At 44.2% G+C, this 19,157-nt stretch overlaps 1 protein-coding gene across 1 annotated transcript; it reads left to right on the top strand.

Annotated features, from left to right (window-relative positions):
* The first annotated feature begins 4,744 nt into the window (after positions 1-4,744).
* On the top strand, positions 4,745-18,852 carry WDR5 (WD repeat domain 5). The gene is made up of 14 exons (XM_055720858.1): positions 4,745-4,883; positions 6,588-6,778; positions 7,663-7,771; positions 8,842-8,915; positions 9,852-9,941; positions 10,613-10,702; positions 11,801-11,884; positions 12,959-13,014; positions 13,165-13,211; positions 14,026-14,101; positions 15,478-15,511; positions 16,299-16,373; positions 16,668-16,755; positions 17,765-18,852. Exons 2-14 carry the CDS (start codon positions 6,698-6,700, stop codon positions 17,863-17,865), a joined length of 1,005 nt encoding a protein of 334 aa, XP_055576833.1. The 5' UTR covers positions 4,745-4,883; positions 6,588-6,697; the 3' UTR covers positions 17,866-18,852.
* Positions 18,853-19,157: the final 305 nt, after the last annotated feature.

A 19,157-nucleotide genomic window follows, 5' to 3' on the forward strand; every position in this document is an offset into this window, starting at 1 on the left:
AGCCCCCAAACGGGGAACCCAGCAGCCAAGATGTCTACAAGCCCCAAAAAGGTACTGCACTATGGTAATTGACAGGAAGGCAGGAAAGAATTGAGCTATCCAAGACCAAAAGGATCTTGTAAGTGTTCATTTGCAAATATGAATTTTGATTATATCTAAATGCTGGTCTGGAGACAGCCACTATCCAATAAAGGGTCCAGAGTGGATTTAAATAATGACCTTCCAGACTGCCAGTTCTCAAACCAGAGACACAAGAGATGAATGGCCTCCCCGGGAATGGAGAGGAAGGGCATGAAGAGCCCACAAAATATTCTGTCTGACCTTGATGTCTTTTACGAGGATGTAGCAAGAAGCATTACTTGGAGGAGCTGGAGGCTGAGATACAGTGAGCTGAGATTTATATGTATGCAAGAAGCAGGGCAGGAAAGAAGAAAGGGACATGACCACAGAATTTGAGAAGTGAAGAGAAACTTCCCAGCCAATATGGGTACCTTTGACCAGAGTAAATATGTTTCTTTGGAAACTTGCTGCACCTAAATTTAGGGTTTTGTTGCACATTCAGTGTGATGTAAAGACCTAGCACCTGCTGCTAACACAGTGGTTTGCACAGGTAAGCAAGCTTGTGAACAGCGTGTACTACTGAGTTGGCAGTTTAACAGATAGTGGATCATGCTAGATTTCAGCTGGCTAAAACCCTAATGGATTCCTGTGTGTTTTCTTACTTTTCCTCCTGCTCTCTTACAAAGACTGGAGAGAATGGTAAAGAGATGCTCTAACCAAATGGTAACACTTTCAAACACCTTGATTTCTAGATTACAGTGAGTAATAAATATGTTCAGATTTCACTAAAACCATCTCAGGGGTATGAGCTAATGGTATTGACCTGTCCATTCATCAGAGCTGCAACCATTTGCACCAGCCAAGAATGAAGCTTCTGACTCACAGAGGTGCTGAGAACCTGCTGCTCCAGCTGAAGTGGCTGGGAGAGGGACACTGTCATCACGTCTGGCAGTCAGAGCATGTGATTCAGTCTGGGGCTCTCAAATCAGCAGCCTTTATGCATTAGCTTGGCTGTGACTTGCATTGGGGGGAATCTGCTTTGAATGATACACTATAGCACACTGCTGGACTCCAGTCCTGTGTGAAGTACTACCTTCTCTTCAGGAACACCGACTGTTTCTTAACAGGTCTTTGCTGACATAGAGCTCGATACATGCAGTGTTCAATGATCTTGCCTTGAAAGAAGTTCTTTAACTTCCATAGGCCCCTTGTGCCCTGGCTAAGTGTTTGTACACATCCCTCCCAGGGCAGAATGAATCAAATCCTACCTGCTCTCCATCAGGGTAAGATTTCCTAGTTTTAAATGAACAAACGTTGGCAGTGATGCAAGCAAGGTTCATACTGCAACGGTGGAGGTAGAAAGATCAACCTGGAAAAGGTTCAGTGTTTGTTTTTAAATCCCAGAAGAAACATATGAATGCGATGTGTTTGGGATTTAGAAAAAAAAACCCAGAGCAGCATATTAGCAAACACACAAACAGCTGTATGTCAGAGATCAGCCTAAAAGATGCAGCAGGTCTCTCATGAGTTCTTCCTCCCTCTGTTTCTTGAGCAGGATGTAACATACAGTGAGTCTGCTCAGCATTTCCTCTGTCTGCTGAGAGGCCCAAGCAAATAAAAGTCCTAACTGAGATTGCTAATTGTGCCAAAACATAAAACAAAGGTTTACACAGCTTGTAAGCTTAATGCCTTGTTACTCACATAAGCAGGAGCTCGTTTGCAGCAGTCAGGTCCGAAGAGCAGATCCAGCGTGTACTGAAGTTAGTGGGAGCTTTTCCACAAACATCAAGTCCTTCGGATCAAATCTGCAGGATTGGATTAATTCTGGTTTTGGGGAACCTGCGACAGAATTGTATACATTAGTCATGATGTTCTCCCAAATCTGGGTTCTTTACCTGGTCCAAGAGCCAATCTACACACAGGGTCTGCTCAGAGATGGGTGCTAGGTGGTAAATCCACAATGCTGGCACACCTCTTAACACACAGTAAAACATTTTATATACTTTGAACAATTGTTTACAATTACATTTAGTCACACTTAATTTGGTTCTTACAAGCCTCCTCTCCATTTAAAGGTACAGCATTTTTTTTTCCTCCGCCACCCATGTTCAGTGGGGTCAGAGCTTTGTTAGTAGGAGGCTCTCTTTACTCGAGAGTGGATCTTTCAGTATGATAATTAGGATTGTTCACACATATTTCAAGTACTTTTCTGTTTAGTCTCATTAACCATTTGCTTCTCCTTGAGCTTATCTTGTTACTTCTTAGCTTGACCCATTTATGGTCTCCTAAGGCCATGTTTTGTTAACTATTGGTAAGGACTAACTAACATCCTCTGGTTTTCAAATTCTTTCTTATTTTTCACCATATACATTTAAATATTTCTACCACCCCCCGTTTTTTCTTTTTTTAAATTAAATAATTCTTGTATAAATACCAGGACCCAATGCCTCAGCTCTGTTCCTGACACCCTTAAAGACATCCAAAGGGATCTGGGCAGCAGTTACTTCCATATAATGAGTCACTCACGGACTTTTCTTTCCCGTTCATCGTTCATCCTTATGGGAAGTTGCTCTCCCCCCAGAAAAACTCAGACAGGTGTCCTTTCCAGTGTACTTGGCAGGTCACCAAGTTCAAGCTATTTTGAATCAAATGGAATGAAATATTTTGTGAGGGAGAAGCTTGCCAAGCCCCACTCTTTTCCAGAGAGCGAATTTGGACAGATACCACATCCTGCTGATCCCAGCTGTGGCAGCACAGCCGGGGGAGCAAGAAAGACCCTCACAGATGACTCATAACCAGCAAGTTAAATTTCATCCAAAGACAACGGGCTGTCTGTGCAAATCCCCAGGTACTCACTTATGCAGTCGCAAAGAAATGCCCATGCTTGCTGAGCTGCCTTTTTCTGCAAGCGCCATGCTATCAAAAACCCAAAGTAGCATGTGACCGAGTAGTTTGCCAAATGGAGTTTATCATACTTTAACCTTGTTTTAAATTTATTTTTTTTTTTTTTAAAATCCAGGACACTTAGAGGCTAAAGGATTGTTTAGGATTATGGTTAATTTGTAGTGGAGGCCACATTTTTCAGGTCCCAGAGAGGTATTATTCAGTATATATAAGGATTTTTATACCTACATACATATATTTTCTACAGATATATAAAAAAATCAGGCAAAAAATTCCAAAGCAGACGTTGAGAAGAGAGGCAAATTATGAACATGAAAGAAACAGAACCACCCTACCCCTGTCACAGGAAAGTTATATAAATACATAGTGTTATACTGCTGATTTGATTTGTGCTCTATCATTTTTTTTTCATATTTATTTTTTAAAAGAATGAAAACTTTAAGCCAAAACCATCTGGAGGAATCAGCAACAGGAACTTAACTGGATTTGTTTCCTAATGCTGTTCTGCGGTCTGTGCAGGTCTCATAACTCTATTTTACCTCCCTGAGTTTAAACGACAGCGTTAATTCTCCAGACTTTGGCTGCAGGCTTCCAGGCTGGAGAAAGGCCTTGGCTTCACTGTACCACAGGGTTTTTTTCAGCTTTTTTTTTTTTTTTTCTCTCCTTTCTCAACTGCCACTAGAATATTTTGGAGCCCAAAGATCTTCCTGTGTTAAAGGGCCAGTAAATGACATGTGTCTCCTTTTCTTCCCTCTTAACTGAAAGCAGACTGTGATGTGTTCTGTGCGACATCGCAGTTCAGAGAAAAAACCCCACTGCTCTCCAGAAAAGTGCTTCAACACATGCTTAACTTCAAGTTGGCCATTTGGCCATCATGAATCAAAAGTTGAAACAGTTTTCGGAGTCAGGGCCCTTGTATGCCGGTACTCTGAACTGCCTTGGATATACTCATAGAATCGTGGATTTACCACCTAGCACCCACCTCTGCACAGATCCTGCACACCAACTGAAGAACCAAGATTTGGGAAAACACCATGACTAATGTATATAACTTTGTCACAGGCTCCACTGAAACCAGAATTAATGCAATGCTGCAGATTTGAGCCAAAGGACTTGAATGTTCGTGGGAAAGCTCCCGCTAACTTTAGTACACGCTGGATCTGCTCTTCAGATCTGAGTGCTGCAAACAAGCTGGTGCTTATGTTTGCAGTGGTAACGAGGCACTAAGCTTACAAAAGGCAATTATTACAGTGTTAAACAGCTCTTATATCAACCTCCTGCATTATACACATCACTAGCCTATGAACTAGCCCAGTTCTTTTTATAAAGGTTTTTATCTGCGGTACTGATGTCTCCAAAGGGCTGGCCTGTGCGTTTCGGCCCAACCACATCTAACCCCTCTGCAGCCAGGTTCGACGGCTCTGGAACTGCAAGGGGGACGAGTACCTGCCCGCCGGTACGCAGCGCTACGGAAAAGCCAAGCGGGGCCAAATGCGGCCCTGAGAGGACCCGCTCGGCACGGCGGGCCGGGCCGGGCCGGGCCGGGCGCTGGCCTGCGGCGCCCTCGAAGGCCGCTCCTCACAGACGGGCGCGGCGCAGGAGCCCGCCCCGCGGAGGGAGCTGAGGGCGGGAGAGGCCGAGGCACGGGCGGTTCCCGCCCCTTTGAGGCACCGCCCACCCCCGCGCGCGCAAGCGGCGCTTTTTGGCCCTCGCGCCGCGCCGTAGCGCTCCCGGGAGAGAGCGGCATTGTGCAGCCTTTGGCCCGCAGCGCGCAGGCGCCGTCCCGCATTCCCCCGCCTGGCGGCCCCGGAGCTGCCGCTGCCGCGTTCCCCCTCCCCTCCCGCGGCCGCGCTCCTCCTCGCCGCGGAGGAGGCGGCGGCGCCGCCACCACCAGCCCCCCCCCCTTTCCCTCTCCCCCGGTAAGTCACCGAGAGGCGTGGGGGCGGCCCGGCTCCTGCAGCTGGGCTCCTGCAGCCGCCGCTCCCCTCCCCGCGCGCGGCGCCGCCTCGCCTCAGGCACAGCGCGCGGAGCCCGCTCCCCCCCCCCCCCCCCCCCCAGCATTCCCCGGCGCGGGGGGCGCGCGCCAAGCCCGGCCCTGCCTCGCGGGGACCCCCGGGCCGGCGCGCGCGCCGCGGGCGGTTTGCAGACGCGCGTGCATGCGGCGCCGTGCGGGGTTGCAGCGGGCGGGACGGGCCGGGGAGGAAGGGGCTGCACGGCTGGGCCCCCATCCCCCCCCCATCCCCCCCAACCCCCCCGCAGGGGCACGCACACAACCCCGCCACCACCAGGGGCGTTTGTAGCCGGCGGGCGCGGCGCGGGCGGCCGGTGGGTGTGTCGGTACCGTGTGCCCGGCGGCGGGGGCTGTGCGGGCGCTGGGTGTTGGCGGGGACCTTCCGCCCTCCTCCCCCTCGGACCAGGGCGCTGGGTGTTTGCTGGGACCCCCATCCCAAACCCCACCCCCTGGGCCAGGGTGCTGGGTGCTTGCGGGGACCCCCAACCCCCCGTCCCTGCCCAGGGTGCTGGGTGCTTGCGGGGACCCCCCGGCCAGCCCCCAGGGTGTGTGGAGGAGGAGCTGAGTGCTGGCAGCACCCGCCCAAGTTCCCAGATTAGTTCCAGCTGAAAGGGCCTGAGCTGCAGTAGGAAACTTTAATTTCTCATTGTTGCGACCGGCGGTTTATCCCCGGGGGTTGAGTAAAGCGGGGGGCAGCCGGTAGCACTGAGCTCTGCGCCTCCTGTCCCCTCCAGCCGGAGATGCTCCGCATGCCAGGAGGTGCTGGCAGTGCACCCAGATCTGCTGCCACCGGCCAAAAGCAGGGTAGCGGGGATGGGCTAGTGCAAGGAGGGGTGGGCTAGTGCGAGTATCCTTTCAAGCCGAGCCCTCTCGGTGTGAGCTGTCCGTTATTCCGTTGCTGAGCTGAAAGGTAGCTGAGCTGTGATGGAGATTTGTTCCCTCTGCAGCATCGGCCCCGGTCGCTGACCACCAGCTGCCGTCAGTTCTGGCACAGCCGGCGAGCCTGGGGAGGCTCCTGCAAGGCTGGCTTTCAGTCCCAGGCGGAGAAGGGCATGATTTGATGCTCAAACCATTTAGGAGGGAAATACGAGCCTGAAATGCGTTTAGGAGTGAAAGGAATCTAGTAGGGTCTTAAGCTTTGATAGTGCCAGCTGTTCTTTGTGTTGATCATGATCTTGTGTTCTGTACCTTAATAAATCTAGAGAGAAAAAAAAAAAAAAACAAACAAAAAAACCCACAAAGGCCTTGGACTGTACCTCCCATCTTTTGTACAAACAGTTGTGTTTATTATGTACTAAGTATTTGTTAGAAGTATTTTGGGGAATTTGATAACCAAACCCTGCCACACCTAGAAGAGATTCTACTTTATTTCTATCTGGAAAGGAGCAGAGTGGAAAAAAGCTTTCCAAGAAGTGCTAAAAGGCTGTGGTTTGGGTTCTTGGTCTTGCACCTTAGTAGGTCCGAAGGCCCAAAATACTGCTGCGTTGCTCCGCACATGCAGAATACGGTGTCTCATACTGGCTTCTGGCGACCTGCAGCTAGGCTAAGCTCCTTCTTCTGGCTGCTGAGAATCTTCCTGACAGCTAATGAGAATATTTTGTTTTTCTTCCAGGTTTTCATTTCAGTGCAGCTCTCCTCTCTGTGGCAAGGGCTGCCTTTTGAAGCAGCACATTCATTCTCCCCCTTCAAGCACTAGAAGTCTCATTTGCCAGCTTCAGAACCATGGCAACAGAAGAAAAGAAGCCAGATGCAGAATCCACCAAAACACAATCTACTCCTTCCTCGTCGACCAATCAGAGCAAGGTGTGTGTGTGGGGCTCCGAACAATATCCGTGTAAATACACATGGCGACTACCTGCGTATGCAACAGGCAAACCAGAATTAAGAGAATTGAATTCTCATATAGATTAAGAATCTTCTCCAGACCTCTGCTGCAGGCTCGAGCTGAAAACGTGCTGAGGATTTTATGGGAAAAGCGGATGGAGTACAGCCTCTTCTGTAGTGCTAGGCTTTTCTTGGTGGTGTGGAAGTTGTCGCTAACCAATACTTGTTGTCACTTTGAGCGTTAAAAAGACAGGTTGGTTGTGTCCTTGGAGTGCCTAGAGGTGACTGGAGGATTGGTTAATCTATGATCCTAGTTGCAAAGTGGGTCGTTATTCATATTCTTTGAAGCCCACAGATGCTCAAAGAAGGTGTTATTGGCTAACCAGGAAGCCTTCCCAAAGGGTGAAAAGGGAAGAAAAATGGGATTTTAGGGCTATGGAGGAATTGGCCTGTGATCTAATTCATGATAAGAATGAGAACTGCAAACACTTAAAGGTGCTACACAGATCAATGCCAAGAGTATTATTTTGATCTGTCAAGCACTTTGTGGTTGGACTGTTGGATTACTCTCACCTGTTTATTATTGGCTTGGATGAAATGCCTATCAAGGATGAGTTGGTGTCGTGCATACAACAGTAAGGCACTGCTGTCCCCAGACAGCAAGGGTGTTCGGTTTGTTGTTGTTTTTCATTTTTTTTTTAATTTGGAGAGGGGAGGGAAGGAATATAAATGCAGGAGCCTCTATTATGGTGAACATCCACACAGTCTGTTACTGTGTACTGACGCAGTCTGATAACAGAGCTTGTCACTGAGATATTAAATCTGGAATTTATTCAACTCATTCATATATATTTTTCTTACAGCCTGCGCCAGTAAAACCAAACTATGCTCTAAAGTTCACATTAGCAGGACATACAAAGGCAGTCTCATCAGTAAAGTTTAGTCCTAATGGAGAGTGGCTAGCCAGCTCCTGTAAGTATTGCTTTCTTTTTTTATCTCGCCTAAATCATGCAAATGTGGGCCTTGGAGAACTGCCATTCTTTGGTGTTATCTTCATCAGGTGGAGGAGGGATGTAGTGTCGTGGTTTTTCTTAAAAGGAGCAATACCAAAGCTGTCAGTCATTGAGATAATGTGTTTTAAGCTTTTTAAGTTCTGTTACTTTGAACACTGGATGTTCTATGCGTTGCCGAGTTGGAGAGCCCTCACCTGTTCAGCTTGCTTTGCTGAGCAAATGGGCAAAACCAAACAAAGGTTTCTTTCCCCATGTGAAGGAAATCCTTGTGCTTTTCTGTACCGCTAAAAGACAGGGCTTAAGCTTTTCAATTAAACTTTGTGTACAGTATCTGCAGGCAAATATTTAGCTCTGGTAAAGCTAAAGTAGGTAGGTAGCAAAGCTCATAAAAGGGAATATTGTTGGATGGGATGGTGAGGGCCACTCAAGCATCTTCCGGGCGTGGGAATGACTCAAGTCTTTGTCTTAACTGCAGATAGCCTTAATAAGACCAGTGCAGTGTACCATATATACATTGTTTTTATGTTCGAGTTTCCTCATGAGAGTCCCCTGCTCTCCCCTACGTGGGTTTCCCAAATGTCTGACAAATGTCAACCCTTTTTGCTGGCGTGTTTTGCAAGTTAACATGGATAATAGGTTTGGGGGTTTTGCAGGCATTAATTCAGCCCAGCTTGTGGTGTAATTTTAGTTCTTTTGGGGCAAAAGCGTTTCAGCATTCCTATGGAACAGTATTACTTTTACCACTGGCAATCTAAAACAAAAGTAGAAGCCCAAGTTGTCGTCAGAGAAACTAAAGCGGCAGGAGACTCTGTGCATTCCAGGCAGTTTATGTAATCTCAGCTGCTGCAGCTTGGCGTGTATGAAACTGTTTTTTACCCATTACATATTACCTTATACGCTTAGGTTTGCTTGGGGAGGGAGAGCTACCCAGTGTTTGCAGAGATGTAGTTAACATACTACTTTCCACCTGGAAGGAACAGTTGTATCTGTTAATGGTGTTTGTCACTCAACTGGCATGTTCTATTTCAGCTGCTGACAAACTCATCAAAATTTGGGGAGCATATGATGGCAAATTTGAAAAAACAATATCTGGTCATAAACTGGTAAGTAGGAGGAGATTATTATGCGCTTGAATACAAGTTCACTTGTAAAGAATTTTGCTTTGTTTTCCTCATCCAGAAATTTCCATTCTTGGTTAGGTTTTGTGCAGGATGCTTGTTCCTCAGTCTCATTTTGTGCTTTGTTTATACAGTCCTGTGCAATGGCCTGGGACTGGAATTGCTGAAATAATACCAGGTCAGGCTGGAAATAGGGCTGAAGTGTAGGCTGAAGCGGAGTACCTGCATGCCCATTCCCTAGCCATTTTCTCGAGTCCCTCCATTTCGGGAACACTGCCCTCAGACACAGGGCAGTGCATTCTTTGGTGAAAATCCCTGTAAGCTGTAATGCTGTGTCCTGTTCCATTTTTTCCTTTGTATATGGAGCAGAATGGTTTGCCTTTTAAGGAGATTGAATTTTTCTTGTCGATTTGCCTACATAAACAGAACACATACTCATTCTGCAAAGTTCTAAAGAAGACGCAAACTCCCATATCCTCTGGTTTTGTTTTCAGAAGTTTCTTACATGCTGAAGTTTCATGAGCAATAATGAAGATTCACCAAAAGAAAAAACAGTAGAATCTTGTTCTCCTCTAGCCTTTAGGGACTTGGACCTCGAAGAGCAAGCTCTTTGTCATAAAGAGGAGGTGCTTGTTCAGATTAGTTTATTTAGCGTGCTCTTTATGAATGCCGAGAAAGGGTTTTGGTGGTCATGGCAGGAGATACGTGAACAAGTCATTGATGTTTTTGGAGTATATGGCTCAGCTTAAATTGAATAAGTGTCAAAGGACCTCTTAACTCAGTCAAATTGATGAATTCCCAGCTCTCAATGCTGAATTTTATTTCAAGCTTCAGCTGTGAATATACATGCAGTCTGGTTTTTGTTTTCCTGTGTCAGTGAACAAACAGAGCTGAGAAGATAATTGTTTTCCTTTGTTTTAGGGTATCTCTGATGTTGCTTGGTCATCAGATTCCAACCTTCTTGTCTCTGCCTCCGATGATAAAACTCTCAAAATATGGGATGTAAGCTCGGTAAGGGCAGAAACTATTCCTTACCTTCCTTCTCCTCCTGCATTAGCATCTTAACTGGTGGTCTTCTGAGAGCGCTTTTGTGTGCTATGATGAGAGAAGGTAGAGTTTTAAGCACTGGCTGCTTTTTGGGTAATACTTTTTCCTGCTTATAATGAGCTGCTGGTTGAATGGTCTGTGATGATGAGCGAGTTACGCTGTCTGCTTTTGGAATGAGGGGGATGCTTATGGGTATCATGAGGAGCCTGGTTATCTTCTGAGAGTGCTTAAGCCTTGTGGTGGCAATGCAGCTGCAGGCTTCATTTCTGAAAGCAGCTTCTCAGATGAAACCTTGTAACTTCTTATCATAGCTTCACTCTTTTTGCTTCTCTATGCCTTCCTTTTCTGTCATTACAATGAGGGTTGGATAATTTGGTTGAATTTTGGTTAGGTATGTTAAATTGCTTGCTCCTCCTGTGTTGCCCAAAGGATTTGTAGCTTGGCTGCAGTCATTAAAAATGTGGGGGTTTTCTTTCCTGTTGTTTTGCTGTCACTGGTCCTCTGCCCATCTAAATCTGGGGTTAGAGACGGTTTCTTTGTGTGCTGCACGGCGATTAACCTTAATGCAGCTTACTTGCATGCATTTGTGGCGCTGAAGGATGCTGTTTATTTAAGTCTGCTAAATCTTATTTCAGGGTAAGTGCTTAAAGACATTGAAAGGGCACAGTAACTACGTTTTCTGCTGCAACTTCAACCCTCAGTCAAACCTCATCGTTTCTGGATCAGTAAGTGCCTTTTTTATTTTTCTTCATGCAGAGCAAGTACAGCACACCCCTGTTACCTCATACTAAGGGGACAGACAGGTTGTTTTAGGGATCCTTGGCACAATGATGGCACTAAGTTGTAGTTACAATTAAAGCTTTATTTTCTTAACAGGATAGTATGATAGTATGACACAGAACTTATGATTAGAATGGCCTAGGATTTCTAAAGCAAGGTCAATGGTAGTACAATTTACAGGTAGCGTAATATGGAATTTATAATACAGCAACTTATGATTTCTAATCCCCTAGATTCTGACTTAACTCAGAGTATGACTTCTCATCACCTGGACCCTCTGCAGATTAGGTCAGATCTTAATACATGGTTTGCTGTATCAATATAACAATCATAATCTAGAGTAAAAAATCATATAAAATAAAAGAATACGCACCAGTCCTTGGAGGAAGCACATGATGGTGGGGGGCCTCCCTGGCTACTGGGGGGTGGGTCATGGTCTCACTGTCCAGCAGCAGTTCTGGTCCAAATTTTCTGATTGACTTGTGACTGCTTGATTCTGTGGACGGTGCTCTGTGTGCTCTTACACTTCCCTGTTCTGGGACGGGCTGAACACCACCACCGGGTTGGCCAGGTGCCTGGGACCAATCTGTTCAGGGCCTGATAACGAGGGAAAGGGAAGGAATACATGGCCTGCTCAGTCACACAGAATGCCTGCTTGCCTTATAAAATGGCGTTAGTTACGCTAGTCACATTACCAAGGGTTGGGAGCAAGGGGGTTCCGATCACAACCCTGTGCCATTTCAATTTGTCTTCCTCCACAAACACAGCTTGTAGTTGGATGACCTGTGCAGTGCTGCTGCTCTCTTTGCCTGGGGCCACGGTCAAGCCCTTAACCCATCCTCAACGTGCAGGTTTCCTGCACGGAGAGGAAGAGTTCAGGGAGCTGTGTTCCCAGGCCGTCATTTTTGCCCTGTGCAGTGCTCGTTTACTAGGTTTTCTGATGCAGCTGGAGGAAGGCACGTGTGTCTAGTCAGGCTATAACACCTTGCATGCCTCGAATAGGTGCACCATTAAACCACCTTGTGCATTTCTTCAATCTTCAGTTTGATGAAAGCGTGAGGATATGGGATGTGAAAACAGGGAAGTGCCTCAAGACATTGCCTGCTCATTCTGACCCAGTTTCAGCTGTAAGTCCCTTCTGATCAATGAACGTACTACATGTTTGTTTTGTTTAGCAGAGCTCCACTCCTGCCTCTGTAGAGGAGTAGGTTTGTGCTCTAACTCTTATTATCAAGCCCTTCTTACATGGCGTAGTGGATGAGCTGTGGCTGATTTGCCAGTGGTCATTGCTCAGTGAGAATGAAATGAACAGTGGTTTCTGTAAGATCGGTATGGATTTTGGTTCTGGGTGTTAATGTGGGGAGCAATGAATAGTGGTGTGCCAGCCATGCCCGAATCTAGCTGTCTGATGCTGTGGTGGATGTTTGTGATCATTTTGAGGCTCAGAGAACAACCTGTATGTCTGTTACTTCTGTGTTCCAGGCTGTTACCAAAGTTGAGAGCAGGGTAGTTCCATAGTACGCTCTGTTTCAAATCTCATTCGTCTAATAGGTGAAGGTAGCTTGGAATACAGCACTATCCATTCAAATGAAAGAAAACCAGAAGGTGTTCAACTCTTAATGTTTTTGAAATGAAGGAAACTGAAAAAAAATTGCCTCTCAGATGTGCTAAGCCATGGCTGTTGGAACATGATTGTTCTGCCTCGTGTAGAAGATATCTCACATTTACAAATATGTTAGTAATTATTATTTAAAACCACAGTATTTTGAGCCGTAGTTCAAAGCAATAAATTGACCTTGAAACATATGTGGCTGGCTACCTGTGAGGTAAATTTCCATGCCCTTAGAATTATAAGGTACTATTCCCCAGGTTTTGTACTACCATTGTTTGAGCAGCTAATGCTGTCTGAACAGAGTATCACGTGTTTTTCTTAGCTTCTGAAGAAACATGTATTCCAGTCCCTGATGCTTGAATAAACAGCTGTAGTTTACATCCATCCCTCTTTGTCAGACAAACTGCGGGGGAGTCTTGGTTTTGATGATGCTACCCATCTAAACTTGTGTCTGTACGTTGTGTTAACTTTCTGCCTCTATCCACATGAATTGCAGTGTCAGTAATAAAGACAGTCTTTTCAGCGGAGCTTAAATATTTGATCTTTATGAGCATCAGTAAGTTGTTTTTCCCCTTCTATAATATTACAGGTGCATTTTAATCGTGATGGATCCCTGATCGTGTCAAGTAGCTATGATGGACTCTGGTAAGTTGTTATTTCTTGCCTGTGGCACTGTTCAAACCTTTTGCATTTAAAAAAAAAAAGGACTTTTTAAAGAAAGCTTGTATTTGTAATGTTAAAATCAGAACAAAGACTTAAAAACCAATAGTAAAAGTTCTTCTGTGTCTTTAATAGTCGAATCTGGGATACAGCATCAGGGCAGTGCTTGAAAACACTGATTGGTAAGTAGGAATATTTCTTGTTTCTGCTCTTACTTTTCACTGTTAAGTTGTGACATAGGTATTCTGCATCATTGCTGTGAACAGTGGCTTCCTTAAGCTCTGTTGTACTGTTTTCCTACCGTTCTGTTAGTACCCTATTGTTCTCCTGTCTATTGCAATAAGAGAAACTGTCCTCTCCCATGAATGAAAGCTTGCTTAAGCAATTAAGTTTCATTTGAGCTTAATGAAATGTGGAAAAATGAGTTTTCCGAGGTTTTTCGATCATTTGGCTGTGTAGTGGTTGCTGTGCAGCACTTCAAAACTGCAGCGATAAAATTGTTTGTGCTGTTGGATATGGTAGAAACAGGTAGTCTGTGACAACACAAGCTGCCTTTTTATTGCAAGATGCATGAAGGCATCTTGTGAACATAGCTAATGAAAGGAAACCACCTGCTGGGCATATGTTACCTAGTCCTTCATATTCTTACAAAGCACTTATATAGACAAGTTATATGGCTCTGCAAATCAGTGGCTTGTATTCTAATATAATGTTTAAAAAGTAGAGATATGGACTTTGTGAATTGTTGATGCAAGGAAGGGAAGTTCAGTTACAAAGGGTTATTTAAAATGTTTGTGAGCAAAATGCTTAAAATCCTTTTCTTTAATGAAAATGATCACCTTTCCTACACCTATCTTTTTCTTGAAGTAGCAAGGGACAAGAAAATTGAAAGCTTGTTTCAGCAAAACAATTAACAACAAATTATTGTCAAAAGAAATTCTTTGTCAGTGAGATAATACAACTGTGTACTAAATACTGCTTTTATTTTCACTGTAGATGATGATAACCCTCCTGTGTCTTTTGTGAAATTCTCACCAAATGGTAAATACATACTAGCTGCAACTTTGGACAAGTAAGTATTTAAAAAAACCCCAAACCCCACAGGTTTTGAAGTATTTGAGTGTCAGATGAAACTTTGTTGCTACACTTTAGCTATCACAGTAATGAAACTACACAAGTTTGTATATGCTATCAAACTTAAAAAGCCTGCACAGTATGCTTTGCGAACAGCACAGGCAGGGCTTGGGTCATCTGAAAGTCTTGGTGCTGCTTAGTGACTGCAACACCCATTCATTCCTTCCTGTACCTTTCAAAACCTCAACATTCCTTGTATTGATCGTATGATTCTTTTGTAGCATCGAGAGACAGAAAATCTAACCTGTAATAGACTGCAATATATAAATAACTTTGTGTAAGGCATGAAAGCGGTGCAGGTGGGCTGATTGAGAGTGATTCACCTGGAGAGTTTCTGTGCAGTGACTAAGGCTGTGTCTCCATTCACAGTCAGTAATGATGCCGTTGCTTTCGTGAGACCTTCCTTTCCTAGGTCATGAGGTTGATGCCTTCCTTGTCTGAGCATCTTTGTACAAAAGATACCACAGACTGTTGCCTGCCTTTTTCAATGAGTCAATGAAAAGCAGAGAAAACCCGTGTTGGGCTCCCTGTGGAAGAGAAAGGGGACTATCTTGTAAGCTCTGACACTAGTCTGGATGTATAGCTGGTCTGTATCTGGACACGCACGAGGCTTGCTTAGTCTGTGGAAGAGCCTGGTGCTTGCCCGAAACAAGTGACACTCTCTTCATGTCCAAATTGTACTCAGTAGTGTGCTCGTTTGCTTGCTCTGCACTGGCTTAGGCTTCAACAGGTTGAGGATGCCTCAGTCCAGTGTTTATTTCCCTGAAACCTGGTGCAGGATTGTAAGGTGAAAAACTAGGGTGGTGTGTATGTATTTTTGATCTGTATCTACTTTCAGCAGGATTTGATTTCTTAAAACAACTGGGGGAAAAGGGATCATTTCCAGGGCCATCCCTGATTCTAGTGGGTTTCTCACCCTGAGAAAGATGATGTCTAATGAAATTTATATGAATCTTTGATGCCCTGGGCGTTGGGGGATGTCTGCCAAATAACCTTATCCTCTGTCCCTGTAATTTGTCTGTTATCCTACCGATCGCTTTCCTAGTTGTCTGGTCATTATTTATAAAGAAACTTGCAGGTGAGGGGAAGTGCTTAAATACCCCCTTTTTGACGGAGGAGAATTTGAATGGCATGGCAGTAAAATTGATACTTTGGGGTTAACTAATGCTGCATTGCAAAGCCAGGCTAAAGTGATCTATGCAGACTTTAAGAACTCTGGGAAGGAGAGACTTTTTCTGCTGCTAGGAAATTGTCAGATGAACACACCCCCCCCCCCCCCCAAGAACTAAAATCTGTTTTTCTGTTGTTTTATAGCACTCTTAAACTTTGGGACTACAGCAAAGGAAAGGTAAAACCAATCTTGTCTCACTATGTAGACCTAACTAAGCTTATAGGAAAATCTGGATTTCATATGTGCTTTTAAACTTGCCTAACATTTTATGAATATTACAGGAGAAAAGTATTAATACTGCTTTATTGGAGAGGATAAACTTTTAGCAGGCTTGTTGTGATAGGGCAAGGGGTACTCATTTTAAACTAAAAGGGGTTAGATCTGGACTAGATATAAGGAAGAAATTTTCTATAGTGAGGGTGGTGAAACACTGGAGCAGGTTGCCCAGAAAGGAGGTAGCTGCCCCATCCCTAGAAACATTCAAAGTCAAGCTGGAAGGGCTCTGAGCAACCCAATCTAGTGAAGATGTCCCTGGATGGTGCAGGGGGGTTGGACTTAGATGATCTTTAAAGGTCCCTTCCAACTCAAACTGTTCTATGATGCAATGACTAAAGATGCCTTTGGAAAAAAAACCAACCCAGAATTGTGTTTAGGCTCCTGCATGGCCCTGATATGTTAAGTAAAACTATATTTCTGCATTTTTCTCTTTATGAACAATGAATTATTGTTGCGCTTCTTCTCTGTGGTAATGTGACAAATTTAGACCTTCCCCTCCCTCCCTGCCCCTGCCAGATTGTTTAGTGTTGCAGGGCAGGGATGCCCTCTGCATCCTTTTGATAAGTTGGCAGGGTGGGAAACACAGGCAGATAGGTTTAGTCTTTTCTGCCAAGACAATTTGTCCTTGTCCTTGACTGAGAAAATTACCTCCCAGCTGTATTAATGTCTTGTGACTCTTCACTTGTAGTGCCTGAAGACTTACACAGGACACAAAAATGAGAAGTACTGCATATTTGCAAATTTCTCCGTTACTGGTGGAAAGGTTAGTGTTTATCTGAGATGCTTTTTACCGATGTGCAGTTTTTGCTGCTGTTTTCTGTAGAAGAAACTGGAGTTTGGGGTTGGAAACCTCCTTTGGTGGGTGCTGGTTCCCATCTGCTGCCTATATGCATTGAACAGAGGCTGAGAGAGAATGAACCGCATCAAGGGGTCATATAATGTTGGAAGATCCCTTTCATGTGATGACACTGGAAGTGTTTACTGAATAATAAGTTAGATACAGATGAGGAGAAAGATTAAAATAACTTGCTCTGGTTTTTTTTCTGTGCCCCTCCAGTGGATCGTGTCTGGTTCAGAAGACAACCTCGTTTATATTTGGAACCTTCAGACAAAAGAGATTGTACAGAAATTACAAGGACATACAGGTGTGGAAGAGGATTTTGTTTTTATTGATGGAGTATTGCTCTTGTCAGCTTGTAATGAGGGCTTAGCTTGAGCATTCTCTCTTTGATGTGTACTTTTGACTGTCAGACCCATAAATGCTTGACTGGCTGAAGCTTAATTGAACCCTAGGAGCTTGCTCCTTTTTATGAAGGGGTTTTTATGAGCGTTGCAAGTGTTTATTCTTTCCCAGTGATAACTTTGACATCAGCTTACAAAAGAGATTTCCTTGAGTTCAGAACTGGTTGAGATATTGAAGTGACTCGGTGACTTGGAGTTGCCTATTAACACCTTCCAAAGCTGCAGCTCTTGAAAGGATAAGGACTGATGTGGTCCTGCTGTTTGGAGATGTCTGTCTGTGTCCCTGTTCTTGAAGGCAGAGTTGAGTGTGTGCTGAGCGTATATTGAGATGTCACCTGATGGATACTTCAGTCTGAATCCCATAATAGAGCAGCACTTTCACTCTACTGACTGGAAGGAACGGTGCTGTGAAATCTAAGCGTGCTTATTCCTTTGCAGGACCATTGATTTGGACTGTAAGTGGGAGCAGTGGCAGCAGGTTTTCATTTTCAGGCTAGGGCAAGGCTGTGAAGATGAAGTGCTATCTGAGCATCAAATAGGATGCTGGAAACACCTTACATGGAAACAAAAAATTGACCTGGGTCTTTATTAGCTGTGTCTGATATATGCCAAGAGTTCTTGCTTGGAAGTAAGCAACAACTAGAATTGAGAGAGTTCTCACATTTTAAAACCTGTCAAACATTTCCAACTAATACTGTCAATTCTTTTTTGCTAGTTTCTTCTCACAGAGAAGCGGTAATTGTAAAATATTTATGAATAATGCATTTGTAATTCCATTACAAGGAAATAGTAACTTTGCTATGCTGCTTTGAAATGAGGTAGCAGTACACATTCATTTTGAGAAATGCCTGCTGTGGACCACATTTCACTGCTGTAAATAATGATATTTGTCTGTTTTCTCTTTTTGCATAGATGTTGTAATCTCAACAGCTTGTCACCCAACAGAAAACATCATTGCATCAGCGGCACTAGAAAACGACAAAACAATTAAACTGTGGAAGAGTGACTGTTAAATGTTCCAGTATCACTTTAGAGACTGTCAGGAAAAAATGTTTTTAAAAAAATATTAAAAAAAACCACATGAGAATAATAAATCCAGTATGGCAGGAAACCTGAAGAATATTTGATAAAGTGGTTTCTGTTAGTCTTGGCCCAAAGAAAACGCCTTAGCTCTTTGCTAGAACCGGGCAACGTGGTGGGAAAAAAAAAAGATGCAGTGTCTCCTTTTCTTGCCTAATCTTTTGGCAGACAAATGGATCATTCTGACATCGCGTTAGAAGTGTCAGCCTTGTATTGGACACCCCAAAGATACTGTACTTTTTGGTGGCATTACTTCTGGGCACTGTTGCTGCCTAAGGAAGAGCTGCCAGTCTACTTTGTAACAGTAAGTTAAGTCATGAGCCTAGAGATGTGTGGAATTTTTTTTAAATGTCTAATTTTTTATTTTTTTTTCCAGACTGTAGGTTCTAGTCTCTTGGGAAGTTTCTGTATTGTTTTAAATAGGAGTACTGCATCTTTAAGGGTGCTTCATTTTAAACACTCAGCTCAAACTTTGTGACCAAATAAAACCATGCAGTTCCAGATTTCCCTCTTCCTGCCCCTGACTTGACTCCTGTGGTGAAAGCTCCTCTTACCTTCTGTATAGTTGCTTACCTCGTTACGTGTGTTTAATAGATACTGTTCTAGAGCAAAGTTACAGTTCTTCTGTTAACCATTAAAATGAATCTTGCTTGTAGTTGTTCTCGGCATATTTTAATTTTTTTTTCTCTTCTGGTTATAAAGCAAGCTCACAGAACACTGTAAAGTTATTTCAATGTAAAAAGAAAAAACCCAGACTTTTGTATCTTGAAAACCCATCGTATGAAACTGTATTAATAATGGCATGACTCTGTACCTATTTCAGCGTTGGTATTTCTTTCCCTTTTTGTCATACCCATGTGGTATTTACACATCCAGAAAAATACCATATGCCATAATAAAAAGGTGGGATTTTATGTGTATGCTGGTGGTAAGAGTGTACTAATGTGAAGTGTCTGTGTCCAAAGAAGCCTTCTTTAAAAACACTTTTAGAAGGAAGTATATCTGTAGCAGTTCCGCTGAGCGAGGAGAGGAGGAGGAAGAAAGCAGCAGCGTGGTGCTTTACATCTGTTATGGAGAAAGAAGAGAGGAGCATAACTCACGTCAAAATTTGTTTAAGGGAAGTAAGAGGATTGAACTGAAGGCGTCCTCGGCAGAGGCAACATTAGTACAAACCCTCACAGAGACCTTTAGCTAAGGGGAAAGGAATCCTGCTGCCCTCTCCTTG

This window comes from Falco cherrug, chromosome 9 (assembly GCF_023634085.1).
Source record: "Falco cherrug isolate bFalChe1 chromosome 9, bFalChe1.pri, whole genome shotgun sequence".
NCBI lineage: Eukaryota > Metazoa > Chordata > Aves > Falconiformes > Falconidae > Falco > Falco cherrug.

Bases quoted from the DNA above. Each gene is read 5' to 3' on its own strand.
- WDR5 (XM_055720858.1), top strand. From the start codon at position 6,698: ATGGCAACAGAAGAAAAGAAGCCAGATGCAGAATCCACCAAAACACAA. The intron at 8,916-9,851 runs GTAAGTAGGAGG...CCTTTGTTTTAG, and splicing joins CAATATCTGGTCATAAACTG to GGTATCTCTGATGTTGCTTG. The intron at 9,942-10,612 runs GTAAGGGCAGAA...ATCTTATTTCAG, and splicing joins AAATATGGGATGTAAGCTCG to GGTAAGTGCTTAAAGACATT.